Source organism: Selaginella moellendorffii, unplaced genomic scaffold (assembly GCF_000143415.4).
Source record: "Selaginella moellendorffii unplaced genomic scaffold, v1.0 SELMOscaffold_157, whole genome shotgun sequence".
In the NCBI taxonomy this organism is placed as follows: domain Eukaryota; kingdom Viridiplantae; phylum Streptophyta; class Lycopodiopsida; order Selaginellales; family Selaginellaceae; genus Selaginella; species Selaginella moellendorffii.
Genome location: NW_003314418.1, coordinates 17445 through 34501, shown reverse-complemented (window position 1 = coordinate 34501; position 17057 = coordinate 17445). Strand labels below are relative to the sequence as shown.

At 42.9% G+C, this 17057-nt stretch overlaps 1 protein-coding gene and 2 pseudogenes across 1 annotated transcript; 1 reads left to right on the top strand and 2 right to left on the bottom strand.

Annotated features, from left to right (window-relative positions):
- Window positions 1-3279: 3279 nt before the first annotated feature.
- On the bottom strand, window positions 3280-6656 carry LOC9641013 (annotated as a pseudogene).
- A 225-nt stretch (window positions 6657-6881) lies between these two features.
- On the top strand, window positions 6882-8646 carry LOC9641006 (annotated as a pseudogene).
- A 2045-nt stretch (window positions 8647-10691) lies between these two features.
- Window positions 10692-11720, bottom strand: LOC112343519 (pentatricopeptide repeat-containing protein At4g02750-like). Its single transcript, XM_024667129.1, has one exon. The coding sequence runs from the start codon at window positions 11718-11720 to the stop codon at window positions 10692-10694; it is 1029 nt and encodes a 342-aa protein (XP_024522897.1).
- Window positions 11721-17057: the final 5337 nt, after the last annotated feature.

The following is a 17057-nucleotide window of genomic DNA, read 5'->3' as shown; positions in this document are numbered from 1 at the left end:
ATATCTATTTCAATCCCTGTACATACCAAATATACTTACTTTGTTTAATGAGTATATCTTTGTAGCACTTTACGTGATATTTGAATCTTCGGGTATAGTCTTCGATATCTTCTTTACTGCTTTGTTTGATGCTCTTGAGATGTTTTAGGTATTCAACTGTTGTGCCACTGGGTTGGTACTTCTCTTTGAATCATTTAACTTTTTTCTGAAACTTAAGTTTTTCATCAAGATTATAATACCATTCTAATGCTTTTCTTTTAAGTGTGAAAGGGAATAGAAGTTCTTTGTTGTCTTCTTGCTGATTGACTTATATAATTTGGTTGAATTGCTGGAAATGTCTTTCTACATCTTCAATTTTGCTACTAGTGAAGATTAAATATATAATCATGATGCCATAGGGTGTTGTTGGGTTTATGAGTGCCATCTTTCTATTGTTGGTGATGGTTCAGTTTCTGGAGAAGCTGGATAAGACTGAAAGTTGTCAGTGTTGTAATCTTTGTAATCGAGAGTTTCGAGTGGTGGTCAATCTTGATCTAAGTCTAAATTTTGGTTGATTGTGTCTTCCTTGACATTGGTTGTGTTAATGTTGTTTGGTTTGCCAACTGGTGTAGCTTGGGTCGTTTTGTTGAAAGTCTTGAATATAGTCTTAAGGATTTTGATTTAAGCTTGAGTCTTCTATTGTTTGTCTACTTCTAATTCTTGATGGAGTTGTTTCTTCTTTTCTCGTATTTTTTGTATCTGATCTTGCTCTTGTTTCTTGAGTGGATCAAGGTTGTGTTTGTACATTCGATGTTGTGTTAGAGTTTTCTTGAGTTATCATTTTCTTAAATTTGCTTTTATGGTTTTGTTGTTATTGTCTTTGGTTTGTTAAGTTCTTCTCGAAGAAATGCTGTGTAGTTGTAAAATCATGTGGTGTAAACTAACACAATTTATGTATTGGTATTTATGTTGCTACATTATACTCAGCTCGGTAAAGTTGATTAGTCTTCAACAAGGTTGTTGCTCGCCAACTTTGGGATCATAAGAGTGCATACTATGGCTACTCTTTTTACGAGTCTTTGTTGTGTTAAATTATTATAAAGTAATCGTGGCCTACCTCTAATTGTGTTGTATAAAGTTGTGTGCGTCCTCACTATAAGCGTCTACGTTCTCCAGTTGATAGTGATGTTCAAAAAGTCAGAGTTGAGTAGTGGTTGTATTCTAAATGTTGTTGTCCCCAAGATTGTTGTTGATACAGGTTTCTAGATTCTTGATTTTTGTATTTTTTTATCTTCAATCGTTGTCCATGCTTTGATTAATTGTTATTTTTATTCCCCATCATCCCCAAGGGACCTCCACTTGTTAAATCCTTAGTATTTGATTTCTATTTGTTTGGTTGCTTCTTAATAGCTCATCTGATAAATGTATATTTTCGTTTTCAATAATGTGAAGAAAAAATGCAAGTGCTTATTAGTATGGTAGATGGTATACTATTACCAAAAAGAGTTTGGGATAATTTCCATTGAACTAAACTACCTATTTCCAACTTACTTGAAACATCAACAAAAGAAGAGATTGAGATTCCAATATAATCGTACCTTAACTAGTCCCTCAGCCACAACTACATGTATAGCATGCACTATCTTCACAAGATCTTTATACCATATACTACAAGCATTTATATCTATAGAAGAATAACCAGAATTAAGGATATTCTTGCCTTTGGAAATATTTTTACTCTCTATCTTCTGTGGAATAACATCTTTATCATTATTCCTCTATGTTCCAATTGTATTTCCCTAAGAGATTTTGGTAGGAAATATCTCTATTAGAAACATCAATTGATTCTGCTTTTATATAGAAAACCCACTAACATCCGGAGTAATTCAAGGTAACATCTTAATAATGCAAAGCAAAACACATCTAACTCTTAAAGAAACATAGTGATAAATGCAAGTAGCATCTAAAGATTTTATTCTTCCCTTTGCAATTGATTCTCCATTATCCCAAACAGTCTCTATTACATCTCCTTTAACAACTTGAGAAAACAAAGAAAAGTACAAATATCAAAACACAAATAGAAGGAAAAAGTACAAAAAAAAGACAAGAAAATAGGAAATTAAAAAACAAAGCTCCTTTTGTGAATATGAGAAAAGAAAAAATGAAAATATATAGTGAAAATAATTAAAAATGCATAAAATAGGCACACACAAAGTCAAAGAATTTCTAGCATGCACTTGCATGCTAAAGACCCAATTTAATGTATTGATGAAAGAATATGAGCTCACAATAAACCAAAGTCAAATTAAGAGAGAAACAAATTGGTAAGTGCAAGTTTGTAAAATGACCAGAGAAATGGGGGTTACTTAACTTTGAACAAGCATGGTCTCACACTCATTCTTCAAAAATGTAAGGATTTCCAACACTCTCTATCTCATGGTCTTTTGTTTTTTTAAGCTAGCGTGTGGGCTCATGCCTAGCCAAACTCAAATTTGAGTTTCTCCAAAGAAACTTGAGATTTCTTGGCGTGCACTTGTACACCTATAGACCAGTTTTGGATGACTCTCTCTTGTAAATCTTTGTTCTTTTGTTTTGAGATTTCTAGGCATGTGCTCTCATGCCTATAAACAAGTATGGGATGACTCTCTTGTAAATACACTACACTATCATATAGTCGCACACCAAGCAATACTAAAATACGAATGTATATTCTTTATAATAATGGAAACCATATGTTTTGAGGAAAGAAAAACTTACCATGGCTATAAACAAACCAAAACAGTGTGGGAGAGATATATGCTTAGGATGTGCTAGAGAGGAAGGAAAAATGCCTCCTAAGATGTGATCCATGAACCAGTAGTGGTGAACCCTAGAGAACCTAAATAATAAAACCTAAGAAAAAAGCATAAGGCTAAGAGGGGGAAAATTTAAAATGCAAGCTTGACAAAGAATTTGAAATGCAAGGGTAGTGTTATGATACTAATAGCTTGTATCAGTTTTGTTTGAATTTAGGCAGGATTGTTAAATAATGTAGTACAGATATTTAATGTTGTCATATAGTTCAAGAAGAAACTCCATAAAAAGTTTTTTCAAAAAATGAGATAACTAGAATTTTTTAGTATTTATCAAAATTTTGTTTACAAGATTATATAATGAGAATCATGGCTTGAAATTTATTATTGAAGAGTATATGTTGCATATGTTGTAGTTTATTACTCTATTTTATTCTATTTATATTCTATGTTATATTTTACCGTTTTCATTTTAAATTTTATTGTTTTATAGAATTTAATTCCTGAATTATATTGTTTGATCCATTTTATTTATCTTGCTTCCTCGCTTCGCTCGTGGCTCCAAAGAATCACCCCAGCCAAAAAAAATTCCTCCTTCCACGACTACTACTTCGCTACACTGCTCTACCAAAATCCACCCAGCAACAGTCACTACTACTTACTTGTGGAGTGTGATTTACAATTCCACCTCTTGCAAGTCGTCTCCAAACACTCCGAAGAAACTGGCAGCTTCGAATCCCACTGTGCCGGACTGTTGAGGTGCCGATGAATCGAACTTTCCTGGTGTTGGTTTTGCTGCTGCTGCTCGACCATCACTGGCGGAGTAACTTCCAGAGCTGCAGGTGGCGGCAACGAGACGGTCGACGGTGCTGCTGGATAGTGATTCGAATAGAACATTGCTGGCGAAGAGCCGCTCGATAGATGATCAGGCGTTGGCCCCGGATCGTTTCTCATATCCTGTACAACCGGCTGAGCGAATGCTGCTGGTGCAAACGGTCCATTCCCGTTTGAGAATGCCGTGTCGGGGACAAAGGCCGGTGCCGAGGAAGGATCCACCGAATGGTTGCTGTTGATATCTGGAGCAGCGGCAGCAGCGGCCGCAGGCACGAAAAATCTCGCTGGAGCCAAAGGCTTTGCGCTTGCCTTTGGCACCACGCCAAACAGTGGAGGAGAGTCCGATGATGTCTTGGATGGTGTTACGCTACCTTTGTTGAATGTATCGACATATCTGCAAAAACCTCGTGAGATTGGAGTGCTGCGAATGACCAAAACGGTACCTTGATCTAACGTTTTGACGTGCGCGAGCTGCGTACTGGTTACTGCTCGGAGGCATTGGTGGGATTCCACTCACAACCGGTTGCGGCCTTTCCGAAGTTGGCGGTGGTCTCTCCGGAGACATGGAAATAAGAGCGCCGTTCTCCTCCACGCGTGAGACGAGCTTGTTTGCCGTGGGAGGAGGAGCCAACGGAAGCTCTGGCGCTTGTGCCTTGGCTCGTTCTTCAAGCCAGCGCTTCAGTGTCTCGTCGTATCTAAACTTGTTGCTGTCGCCAAGCTTTGCCTGCATCACATACCGACCATCAATCAGCTAGCGCTCTTTCCAAAGCTTCTACAAACCTCCTTCGAAGGTGTTTTTATGAAGCCCATCGCTCTTTGCACGAAAGAAGTAAAGACGCCTCTGTTTGGCATTCCTTTCGCTGGACTAACGATCTGATGAAAGAATACAAGTCTTAATCGAAGGTACACAAGAGCAAGTCGAGTTACCTGTGCAGGCCTAAACTCAGGCTCAGAAATGCTTCTCGCTGGCATGTTGGATCTTCTCGTATTATCACTTATGGGTTCTATTGATGCCGACAAGGCAAGTGATACACTGCTTCTGCTAGAAGCTGTTGCGGGACAGTTATTAATATCAGCATATCAGAAGCTTTCGGGGAAGAAGGGCCTGTCATCTTGTGTAGACCAATATTGCCAAAAAACTGTTGCACAATTGACGTCGAGCCTCCCTGGATAACAGGAAAGTGAGTATAAAAGCCGTGTGTCCGATTACAAACCTGAGAGTGAATACAAAGACGCTCTTCCAAGGGTACAGCCGCTTCTTTGCACACATCAGCTGCATGGCCCACTGTTTTCAATGTTTTCAACACCGCTTGGCAATACCTTTGAAGAGAAACCTTAAGGATACAGTTAAAAATCACTACCAACCTTAAAGCTTCGTTTATCTTTCCAGCTTCAGCAAGCATCGACGCATAAATAAGCTTGTATGGCTGAAAAGGAAGTAAAATAAACTGGGAATTGCCGGTCACTCTTGCAAATTCGTACACTTCCATTCGCTGATGAAGAAAAGGTTAACAATTGTTATTGAGGACAAACACGGCTTACCTGGATAGCTTCTGGACTAGCGTACGTGCGTGGATACTTACAATGGTCGGCACCTATAAGACAAAGTCTGGCAGAAGGGGAGAAAGGCTCAAAACTAGCATTTGCAACAAGATAGCAAATATGGGCTCCACATATCTGCAAGTTAAAACTATGAGAAACATCAACGTGTGACCATGTATATACCTCATCTCGATGTCTCCAGAGACAATCACCAAGATGCATAATCACTCTCTCGTCCCCATTAGTTCGGTTAGCTGCCATTATAGCCAGGTTTTCCTGCCATTCTTCAAGCATTCCTTCTACTGCGTCCTGCAAGTCAACATGCACTCCTTAAAGCAAGAGAGTAGCTTGATAAAAGTATTTCACCTGTGTTGCACCATCTACAGCGGACGCTGGAACCGGTTGAGGTTGAAGCGCTGTTACGTTCGACGAATTAGTGTTCCCTACGAACACTCCGGCATGTTGACCAGCATAAAGAAGAGTTAGAGTTCGGAGGGGAAACCCTGGTTGAAACTGACGTTGAGCCATCTCCGCTATAGTGTCGGTGTAGAACTATTAAAAACCACAAGACCATCACTAACGGTCTATACATCAAAGCTCCAAGACAAGGTACCTTCTCTCCCAGCTGCCGGGCCATAAGAAGAGCACATCCCCAAAGTTGCCCGTCTTGAGCAGCCCGTAAAGCCTCTTTCTGCTTTCCGGCAATCAGTAGCCTTTTCACCTCAAATGCAGTTGCCTGTCGCCAGAAAGTCTTCGTTTGTATCAACTCAAGAGAAAAAGACTGCCCAGCCTGCATTTGCTGTTCGGTTGGAGTTGTCTGTAGACAGCGAGAGCCAAAAGCCCATGACTCTACATCGCGCTCCTCTATGTTCTCAAACGAAGCCTCGGCTTCATCCAAATGGCCTTTCCTGGCAAATGCTGTGACGAGGGCAGTCTGCGCAACGATCGTCTTCACGGGCATCCGATCAAACAAATCCTTGGCAGAAGCTATCTTTCCACTGCGGATGCAAACCGTGATCATCACATTCCAAGAGATCTCGTTCTTCTCTGGAGCCAATTCGAAAACCTCTTGCGGTTTATCAAGATCCCCGTTGTCGGCATATGCCGTGACGATCGAGTTCCACGTCGAGGCATCTCGCCGGAGCATCCCATCGAACGTTCTGCGCGCTCGATTTAGATCTTTCGCCTGTGCGTAGGCCCGGATCATGATGTTGGAGGAGAAGAGCTTATGATTCTCTATGGATTCGAAGATTGCACGGGCGTCATCGACGCTGCCGCATTTGCCATACATCTGGACGAGCAGATTCGCGAGGTATTTGTTGCGGCGGTGCTCGCTCTGCGCAATGCGGGCGTGGATTTGCGTCCCCTGTGACAGATCCCGGCAGTTCTTGAGCAGTGCTCCCCAGGAGAGCAAGCAATCCTCTGAGGTGTCTGTAAAAATCACGAAATTGGGGAAGAGCAATGCCATAAACTTTGCTGGATCTCACACGCATTCGCGATTCGCGAGGTATTCTTTGCGAGAATCCGGGCGCGACCTCCACAGCTCTTGAGAATCCTGGACGGAGAAAGAACATTCCAATCTAGCTTGGAGATCACGGCTAAGAAGAAGAAGATAATCCATCTTGCCTTGCAAGAACAAGGACACCCTGGAAGAAGCAAAGATTTTACTCTCTGGTGAGAATTCCTCTACTCCACTACTCCACTGGGCTTATAAGATTGGCTCTCTCCTCCATTCTCTATAGCAATGAATTTCCATCTGTCTTTCTTGCTCCTCGAGATACTAGTGTTCTTGAAAGCTGTCGCCCTAAATTCGCCCCCACCGCTCCCTCTCCGCCCAATTCCCTCATGGCGCCAGCTCCAGTTCCACTCGCGCCGCCTCTCGCTGTTCTTCCACTTCGGCGTCAACACATTCACGGACTCGGAGCGTGGATCCGGCCACGAATCGCCCTCCATCTTCAACCCGGAGCGATTGAATGCGTCGCAGTGGATGGACGCGGCCCAATCCGCGGGCGCGCAGCTCGTGATCCTCACGGTCAAGCACCACGACGGGTTCTGCCTGTGGCCCTCGGCCTACACCAATTTCTCCGTGGCTAGCAGCTCTTGGCGAGGAGGGAAGGGGATGTGGTGGCCGAGTTCGTGGCCGCCGCCAGGGAGCGTGGATTGGACGTGGGCTTTTATCTCTCGCCATGGGATTTGCACGAGAGCTGCTATGGCGACACTCTTCTCTACAACGAGTTCTACTTGGCTCAGCTCCCAGAGCTTCTTACTGGGTGAGTGAGACATTCTTTACTTCTTCTTCACGCATTTTTCTTGGTGGCATGATCACTGTGTGATATGTTTGCATTTGCTCCAGCCCATCAAACGGTTTTAGCATTAGGAGCTCGCGAGCTTGTGGGCTTTTGTAGTTTTCATCTCTAGCAGCAGATGCCTTGACGCGGCATTTTGTTTTGCGTGCAGATATGGGCCGATCTCCGAGGTGTGGCTGGATGGTGCGAAATCACCCACTGCAGTGAACATGAGCTACGATTTTGAGCTCTGGTTTGACACGATTCATCAGCTGCAACCCGGTGCCAACATCTTTTCCGACGCTGGCCCTGACATCCGATGGGTTGGGAATGAGTATGGCGAGGCCGGACAACCATGCTGGGCGATGGCGAACAGATCTTCCATCACGATCGGCAGGAGCGATGGCCAGTACGTAAAATCCATCCTTGCATGAAACTTTTGTTCTCGTGAAACTCGATCCAATTCGCAACATCAACAGGTACTTGATGTCTGGAGAGAGTGCTGGAACCGACTGGCTCCCTCCGGAGTGCGATATCTCCATCAGGCCCGGTTGGTTTTGGCACAGGAACGAGGCTCCAAAATCCCTGGAGCAGCTGCTCGACGTTTTCTACAAATCATCCGCCAGGAACTGCTTGCTCCTGCTCAACGTCCCTCCAAACTCGTCGGGACTGATCGACGAATCCGACTTCCAGACGCTGGAGCGGTTTAGCTCCGCCATAGATTCCATCTTCAGCGTCAACTTAGCAGCGAATCCCTTGTCCGTGACAGCAAGCAGCGTTCGCAGCTCTTCGTTCGGGCCGAATGGAAACTTTCTGGGCTCCAATGCAAGGGGAGTCGACCGGCTGGATCGAGCTTGATCTTGGCAAGGTCTCAAAGTTCAACGTACTGGAGATCCGAGAGCCAGTAAACATGGGACAAAGGGTCATGGAATATCACGTCGAGGCATGGGACAGCGAGCTGGGCTGGTACCTGGTGAGCAGCGGTAGCACCATTGGTTACAGGAAAGTGGATCGACTGGAAGAGGATCAAGAATGCGCTGCTCGGCTCGTTCGACTGCTGATTGATGCGTCGCGGGGAGATCCATTGATCTGCTTCTTTGGTTTGTACTTCGATATGTACAACCTCAGGCACTTGTCTTCTATTTAGAAGAGAAACTACAAGAGGATATGTATATTTCTTTTCAGGTATGAGAAACATATCTTTGGGTTGGAAATCCCTGGCCTGATCAATAACAGTCTCTTTGCATCACTCCTAACAGATTGGAGCCTAGAGAACAACCAAAAAAATCAAGAGCTAGCCCTCTACCCTTCGAGCTCGTGGAAAGTACCCTTGCATGGAGGTGGCAGCTGGTTAAACTTGAGAAGTTAGCTTGTCTGGAGGACCTCCTGCTTCGTCACCACAAAATCACACCTGCAAACACGTCCAAACATTGAACTAGTACTTCTCAGATTTAAAAGCTTTGAAAATACATTAGAACATCTTTTTGCCATGTAGTCAACGTGATGACCATTATTAAAATGTTTTTAATTTATAAACACAAAATTATTCTAAATAAATATCAACAATTAAATTATAGAATATTCAAGAATACCCAAGTATATCCTATGTTGGTTTGCTTAAGCAAACCAAAAATATAGTGCTTAAATTGAAGAAATACTCAAAGGTGTAAATGACTATAACTTAACTGAAGCCATAAAAGATAAGGTATTGTGGAAAAATAAAGAATATATGTGTGCAAATACTAAACAGGTAATACACCTTGTGGGTGTTCTTTTGCAAATAGCCTGCAGAAAAAAAGCTATTAAAATAAATATTTGATTTGTAAAGAATACTTGATGCATTAAAAATATAAGCTTATAAAACACTTTTTCTCCATCTAGCATGTCATAGAGGACAAAGTAGCAATCTATTTAAATTATAACTCAATGTAGATTAAAATCACTAAAGGATGATCCTAATGATTCAAAACAACTATTATACTTGTCTCAAAAGGCTAGCAATATTCTAATCTGAATACCAATACTGGATTTGGAATGATGCTAGACTGGGAACTGAAGTATAACTCTAGTTGAGTCTAGTATTCCTAAGAGTTTAAGAATGATTAAGATTGTACTCCAATATGTTAGTTTTGAAAAATTTCATATACTTATATTCCATGATATTGGAAGAGAAGAGAATAGATTGGTCATGAAACATTGAACAAGTGCTAGTTGCCATTGAAGAAGCAATAGTGCTCTATACAACAACATTATATATAAAACTCCACCCTGCAGAATAGAAAGAAAGTTTTCGAAGGGAATGGATGAGTAGGAAATGGCACTTGTGATATTTCTTATTTCCAATGGGGAGAATTGTTTGGGATGTTGAGCATCCCTGATTGCTATGCTAGATAATATGTTTGATAACATATGTCAAACTTCTCATCATCAAATTACTTAACTATCCTTCATTATGCATATATTAATTCCTAAAGCTCTCCAAGGATTTGGTTCTTGACAGATTATGGCATTGACTTTGCGGAAGATTTGATAAATTTCCTTGTAAAATCGCCTTGCATACATGCTTTGCAAAGAACAATCCAGTCAACATAGATTAAGCCCATCATAAAAGTGGGCCAATTGTCTTTAAACTTAATTCTCTGTATCAACATCCAATGAAGCCTTTGTAAATGCTAGCCATCAACGAATGGGCTGAGGCCCAGCTCCAGCAACATGCTGTGCAATGCTTCGCAAGCGGAGAGGATACCATATGGAACACAGAGAGGAGAACATATGAAGCATGTCAGGAGGCAACCAGGGAGATAGGATACAAAAGGAAGGCAATGGGAACGAGCTATCACCTTACTGCAATGAGCCCATCTCCACCCGCGCCTCAAACGCAAGCTTTCCACACCACTACTTCCCACTTTCAACAAGAGCTCATGAGAGACTTCCACAGCTCACTCTCACCGGCATGGTCTTGAGAATCTGGATTACCACGCCTAGCATGGCACTGATGTGGAGCAGGAGGAGCGCAGTGCTGCCGCTGAAATTCACAACACCAGCATTGGATCTTACATTGCTGACTATGGCAAACCCACTGCACTTAACATTCCAGATGCATGGGACACCACGGACTCATACGTGAGAGGCAGAGGACTATGCTCCTCATGAAGACTCTCCTATGCTCAATCCTCTGTGCGTCCCGCTCTCCATCCATGGGGGATGGGGTGGCTCACGGAATGGCTGGATATCAATGATCGATGTTTGGGTCAACACATCAAGTCTGAACTGCTCTGAAGATGTTCTCCAGCATCACATAAGGCAATGCATCACTCACAAGGCTGGACTGGCACGTAAATTCCGCAGCATGCATCCCTCGATTCGTCTCCCCGTGGTTTTTACACGCGGTAAGAAACGTTGCCCATGCAACTCCATCAGCTGGCAAAGGCATATTCTCCAGGACATCCTCGGCCTCTTCCAATTGCCATAGCCGTCCTAGAGCATCAACAATGCAGGTGTAGTGGTCTTGCGAAGGGCCCAATCCATTGTCAAAGCTCATTGCCGTGAAGTAGCTTACTGCTTCCTTGACGAGCCCCAGATGGCTACACGCCGTCAAAACGAGGGCAAACGCTGCCTTGTCGGGATCAAAGCCGTGAAGAAACATCGCCCAAAAGAGCTGGATCGCAGAATACGCATGGCCGGTCTGGGCATATGCTGCTAGCATCGTGTTCCAGGAGACCAAATTCCAAGTTGGTATTCTATCAAACGTCTTCTTTGCCTCACAATTATTTGCATCTAAAGCGTATACCACGAGAATTGTGTTCCATGAATAGGAATCCCAGCAGCAACACAAAGAAAACGCTCGTATAGCGTCTTTGAAACGACCTCTCTGGGCATAAAGAGCGATTATCGAGTTCCATGAAACAAGATCTCTGAGTGGCATTTCTTCAAACAATTGTTTTCCTTGATCAGCGTCACCTTTTTGCGCGTATGACTTGATCATATGCGTCCACGAAAGCATGCTGTGCAGAGGCATCCTATTAAACAAACTCTTGGCTTGAATCAAATCCCCATTTTGGGCATAGCAGCAGTGCATCGCCCCCCAGAGGATCGCGTTTCGGTGGACAATCTCCTGGAAGACATCCTCCGCCTCCTCCACGAATCCATTCTCCGCAAACATGACGAGCATCACCACGCGAGTGATGCTGTTCTTCTCGGGCATGGAATCAAACGCGGCCGTCGCATCGCCCACTCGCCCGCGCTGCGCCACGAGGATCGTCCACGCTACCACATTCGTCTCGGGCATCCAATTCAGCACCTCTCTCGCTCACCCAATCTCTCCGCTGCGAGCAAATCCCCGCAGCAGCATCGCCCACGTCTTGCTGTTCCTCTCGGGCATCGCATCAAACACCGCCTTGCTCGATCCAATCCGCCCGCAATCGCCCAGCGCCTTGACCATCGCAGTGGAGGAAACTACATCCCGCACCGCCATTCGATTGAACGCTGCCTTGGCCTCACCCGGATGCCCACTCTCGGCATACGCACTCGCGAGCGCCGTCCACGACACAATGTTCTTGGCTGGCAATGCATCAAAAATCCTTCTCGATTCCTCCAAATGCCCACACCGCACGTAGACAACCAGTGTTTCCATACATAATATCTATGCTGATGACTTATGATTAGTAAACAGAAGTACAAGAGACTTGCTATAATGAAACTTCAAATAATTAAAAACTAAATATAGGAAATTGCTAAGCCAAAGTCCACCAAGATCATCACATTTATACTATTTACGACTCTAGCAAAAACAAACATAAACTACTCATCCTCCATTAATTCTTTATTGCATGTTATGAAAGAGAGTGGAGGAGAGAGAATAGGAGGACTTTTGTTATTTGTTGGTGATAGAACTCCTATTATCCATAAATGTCAAAAGAGCATAAGAATATTTTTTAGCATATTATTGACATTTGGCAAAAGTTCCAGTGTTATGTCCCCATCCATACCATGAACAATAATTGTGTTATGACACAGCACAAACAAAAAGTCAACAATCTAATCTTCCTAAACTAGATTAGGCCTCCTTTTGAAGTTCCTCACCACTCAACCACCCTTGAGTTACCTCAAAAGCTCTTTTGCACCACTGCTCCACAGTGAGCTCTAGGGTAGGTTAAATTCTTTACCCTAACATGCCTTAATATACCTTTGAGTCTGCCTTTGACTGACATTGATCATATGGTCAAAGTTAACACCTAACAATTCTTCCCCCCAACAAAGTCCTTTTGCCAAAAACAAGTTGTACTAGTGATCACCCTTTCTAGGGAACCTTGCTCAAGCTCCTAATCTATCTTCCACAGTCATATACATTAAGGAGGCATTGGGCCCGTCACTAAACTCCCCAAACTCCATGAGTTTGACTATCCAACGAGGTTGTCTAGTGTTCAACTCCTTTTGTGTGAAAAGACACACAAGTGGTTTGCAATCTGTCAACACTATGAATACTGCACCATAAAGATAGTGCCACCACGTCCACAAAGCATGAACAATAGAGAGTAACTCTTGCTCATATGTGGAATAACATTGCTCTGCAAGATTCAAAGTTTGACTCTCATATGCAATACGTTGTCCCTCTTGCATGAAAACTCCTCCCAGTGCATAACCACTCACATCATATGTCACCTTGTAAGGTTTTGATGCATCAGCAATGCGAAGCACTGGAGTCTCACTCAATAATTGTTTCAGCACCACAAAACTCTCCTCTTGTGGCTTCTTCCACTCGAATAGCACATTCTTGCATAACAACCATGTTAAAGGAATAGCCACCTCCGCAAACTTATGCTGGAAACGTCAGTAGTAACTAGCTATTTTAAGGAAACTACATAACTCAGCCACTGTAGTTGGTGTAATCCAGTTCTCCACCACAGCCATCTTGACATCCTTAGATGTCACAATATGGCCTAGATATTCCACCTCCGACTTTGCAAACTCACATTTGCTCTTCTTCACATAAAGTTTGATATCACGAAGTAACGAAAAAACCTTGCGCAAATGCACCTTATGCTCCTCCATATTCTTGCTGAAAACAAGAATATCATCCAAGAAAATCTCCATAAACTCATGAAAATAACGCCCAAATACCTCCGTCATCAACCGAGTAAATATGGCTGGTGCATTCGTTAAACTAAACGGCATAACTATAAACTCAAAATGCTTGAAGTTTGTGTTAAATGCCGTCTTGGAGATAGATGCATCATCCATTGCAATCTCATGATATCCACTCCTCATATTAATCTTGGTACACACTTTTGCTTCACCAAGCTTGTCTAAGATATCATCCACATGCGGCATTAGCATTTTATCCTTCACCGTCTTCTTGTTCAAGACACAGTAGTCAATACACATCCGTATTGAACCATCCTTCTTCTTCACAAGCAAGACTGGAGCACCAAATAGAGACTTACTTGGCTGAATAAATCCAAACTCAAGTAACTTTTTGACTTATTATTGAACTTCTTGCTCCTCCACATAACTTAACTGAAATAGATGCTGGTAAATTGGCCATATCCCCGGCTCCAACATAATCTCATGCTCCACATCTCGTAATGGAGGCAACCCATGAAGAAGTTCAAGTGGAAAAACATCAGCAAACTTGTCGAGTACATCCTGTACTACTACTTCTCCCCCACACATGCCTTGGTCTCCTAAGTTATAAACAAACAGCAAGTAACTCAAAAGTGCCTTTCCATTACAACAAGCCCCCTTCAAAGATATAGCGGAGAGCATAACAATTGGAGGTTGAACTCCCTCTCCAAACCACACATATTTAACGTTGCTATACTCCAACGAGACATTCTTAATACTACACTTTATCTCCGGATCCACCTTCACCAACCATGGCATCCCAAGAATGAGATCCACATGATGGATATCCACGAGATAAAAAGTTTTTAGAAGTGTGGTTTTGCCAACCAACACTTCTAGCTCCTCTACACAAGCATCGAAATGTTGAGTAGAGGTAACTGCACCTTCCACTGTGTATAGAGGAACTTTGTGTGTGACCAGGCCATACTCTGCAACAAACGTTGCTGAAACAAAGTTGTCATTGCTCCCACTCTCTAGTAAAATTCGTATTGGACCACCACTGAACATGCCCTCCAGCATTAAAGTTGATTCACAAGTATCCTTGAACTCCATCTTGTTCCACACACAGTTGAGTTGACAAGCAACAATTGAAAGCCTCTTCCTCCAACCGGAATGGTCATCCCCGTCATCCTCATACTACAAAGTGTGCAAATTTTTAGTATCTAACTTACCATCAATAAAAAATTGGCCATTCTTTTTGCTTTGCTGCTTATTCTTTAGCTATGGACAATCAGCCTTGTAGTGTCCAAGCTTGCCCATACATAATATCCATCATGTCATGCATCTCATCTTGCATCTTTTGCTAATTTTAATTAAGGGATTGCAGCTCATAAACCATATCCTAAATGTTCCAAATCTCCACAGCTCCGTCGGCACCATCATTAGCACCACCATCGACAATAGGATTCCAATGTTCAGTTTGGACAGCCATCGCTACCAACCTCCCTCTGATACCAATGTTATAATCTGGCGCAAAAGGATAGAGATCTAGTCACCTTAAACTATGCTACGCCACCTCTTGAGGTTCCTCACCACCTAACCACCCCCGAGCTACCTCAAAAGCTCCACTAACTCTACTATGAACTATAAAATAGATTAAGTCCCTTACCCTAACATGCCTTAATATACCCTTGAGCCTCCCTTTTACCAATGTTGACTATGTGGTCAAAGTTGGCACCTAACAGTTTCCTAGTCAAGAGGAATTGGGCTATGGTTCCTAAAGATGATGTTCTTTTACAGTGGATTCTGTAAGAGTGTCCGTTGCACCAAATGTAAGACATCTAAGGATATGTGTTCTGGTAGAGACACATTTATTTTGGCTTGGAATGAAGTCAAGTGTTGATAAATATGTGCACAGTTGCTAAACTGGCCAGGCAGTCACAATGGATTGTCAAAAGCATGAAGGTCTCTACCATAGTTAACCTTAGCAGAAGTGGGATAGCATTTTCTATGAGTTTCATAGTAGGCACTTCAAGGCAATAATGCTATTTGAGTTGTTGTGGATTGTGTGATGATGTTGGCTCACTTCTTCCTTGTGAAGACAAATGCTAAGGCTTTTGACCTTGCTCAGCTGTATTTCTCTATGGGCTGCCTAAGGATGTTGTAAGTGATCAGGATCCCACATTCACTTTGGAGTTTTGGTAGACAGTGTTCTAGAAGCTTGAGACAAAGCTGAGCATGAGCATCCACAGTATGGACAAAAAAAACGAGTTAATTAGATGCTGGAAGACATGCTGAGATCATTTGTTGGTCATCTGAAGAGATAAGGTATTTGGGAGAAGTACCTGCCTTTGTTAGAGTTTGCCCATAACTGTGCCTTCCATTTGGCTATTGAGATGGCTCTGTTTATGGCAATGTATGGCTTTCAACCTCGGTCCCCTGTTGGTATGAACTTGGCTTCTCTTAAGGTGCACTAGGCAAAGGAGTTGGCTGATGAGCATTGTCAGCACAAGCAGTTTCAGCTTGGAGACAAGGTTTTCCTTCGGTTGTCTGAAGCTCACTGAGCTCTTCAAGGTGGAGGTAGTTCTAAGTTGTCGCCACAGTACTATGGGCCTTGGATTATTCTCAAACAAGTTGGAGACCTTTCCTATCAACTAGACTTGCCTAGTGGTGTGAAGATTCATCCCGTCTTCTATGTAGGGAAGTTGAAGGCGTGTTTGCATTCTGGTAATATCTTGGACCAGTCTGCAATCAAGATTCCAGAGATAGATGTTTGAAGGTTGGCCCTACTTGTGTGTTATAGCAACGGCTAGCGTGCACACGTCGTAAGACTTGGACAGAGTTACTTGTTCAGTGGAATGGTTATTCTCCATATGATGCTACATGGGAAGCTGAGGATGATGTGAGGAAGATGTTTCCTAATTTTGAGTATGACTTGGATGACATTCCAGAGGAAGAGGAGAAGTAGTCACTTGCTCCTATCCTTTCTTTCTTTTCTGACCCTGTTGATGGCTGGAGGTGTTGTGTCACGTGAGACAGTTAGCAGTTTTGTTAGTGGGATGCTTTGCTAGCTTCTCTCTCCTCACCTACTGTTCATCATAGTTGGAGCAGAGGGGAAAATGTCACCATATTTCGTGATGAACCAGCTGATTCTGGACCTAGGTCTCTGATCAAAGAGCCAAATACCAACTGCAAATTTGCGTGTGAAGAGGTGTTCAAGCATCTCCACGGGGTTTTCATTGCATAGAATACACAGAGTTTTGTGAACTGTGAGCCAATCACCAACAGGGATGCTGTCCTGCACAAGAAGCCAGCTTACTTAGCTTCCACCAGTGTCTTCCACATGTTTACAATGTACTTCCGATTCTTCAACTTCTGCATAAGCTTGGTGTCAATTTTATCCATCAAAAGCTCTCTCCCATGCTTAGACCTGTACATATAAAAAGACACACTGAACTCATTACCTTCCCAGGATAACTGAGCCGGATCCTATATAAGATCAGATATAGGTACTCCTCAAACTAGTGTATTGCAGAGCATTCTCCCAGTTGAACCTTAGGAT

What these genes read in the sequence shown, in the direction of transcription:
- LOC112343519 (XM_024667129.1), bottom strand. Translation starts at nt 11,720, where the DNA reads ATGCCCGAGACGAATGTGGTAGCGTGGACGATCCTCGTGGCGCAGCGC.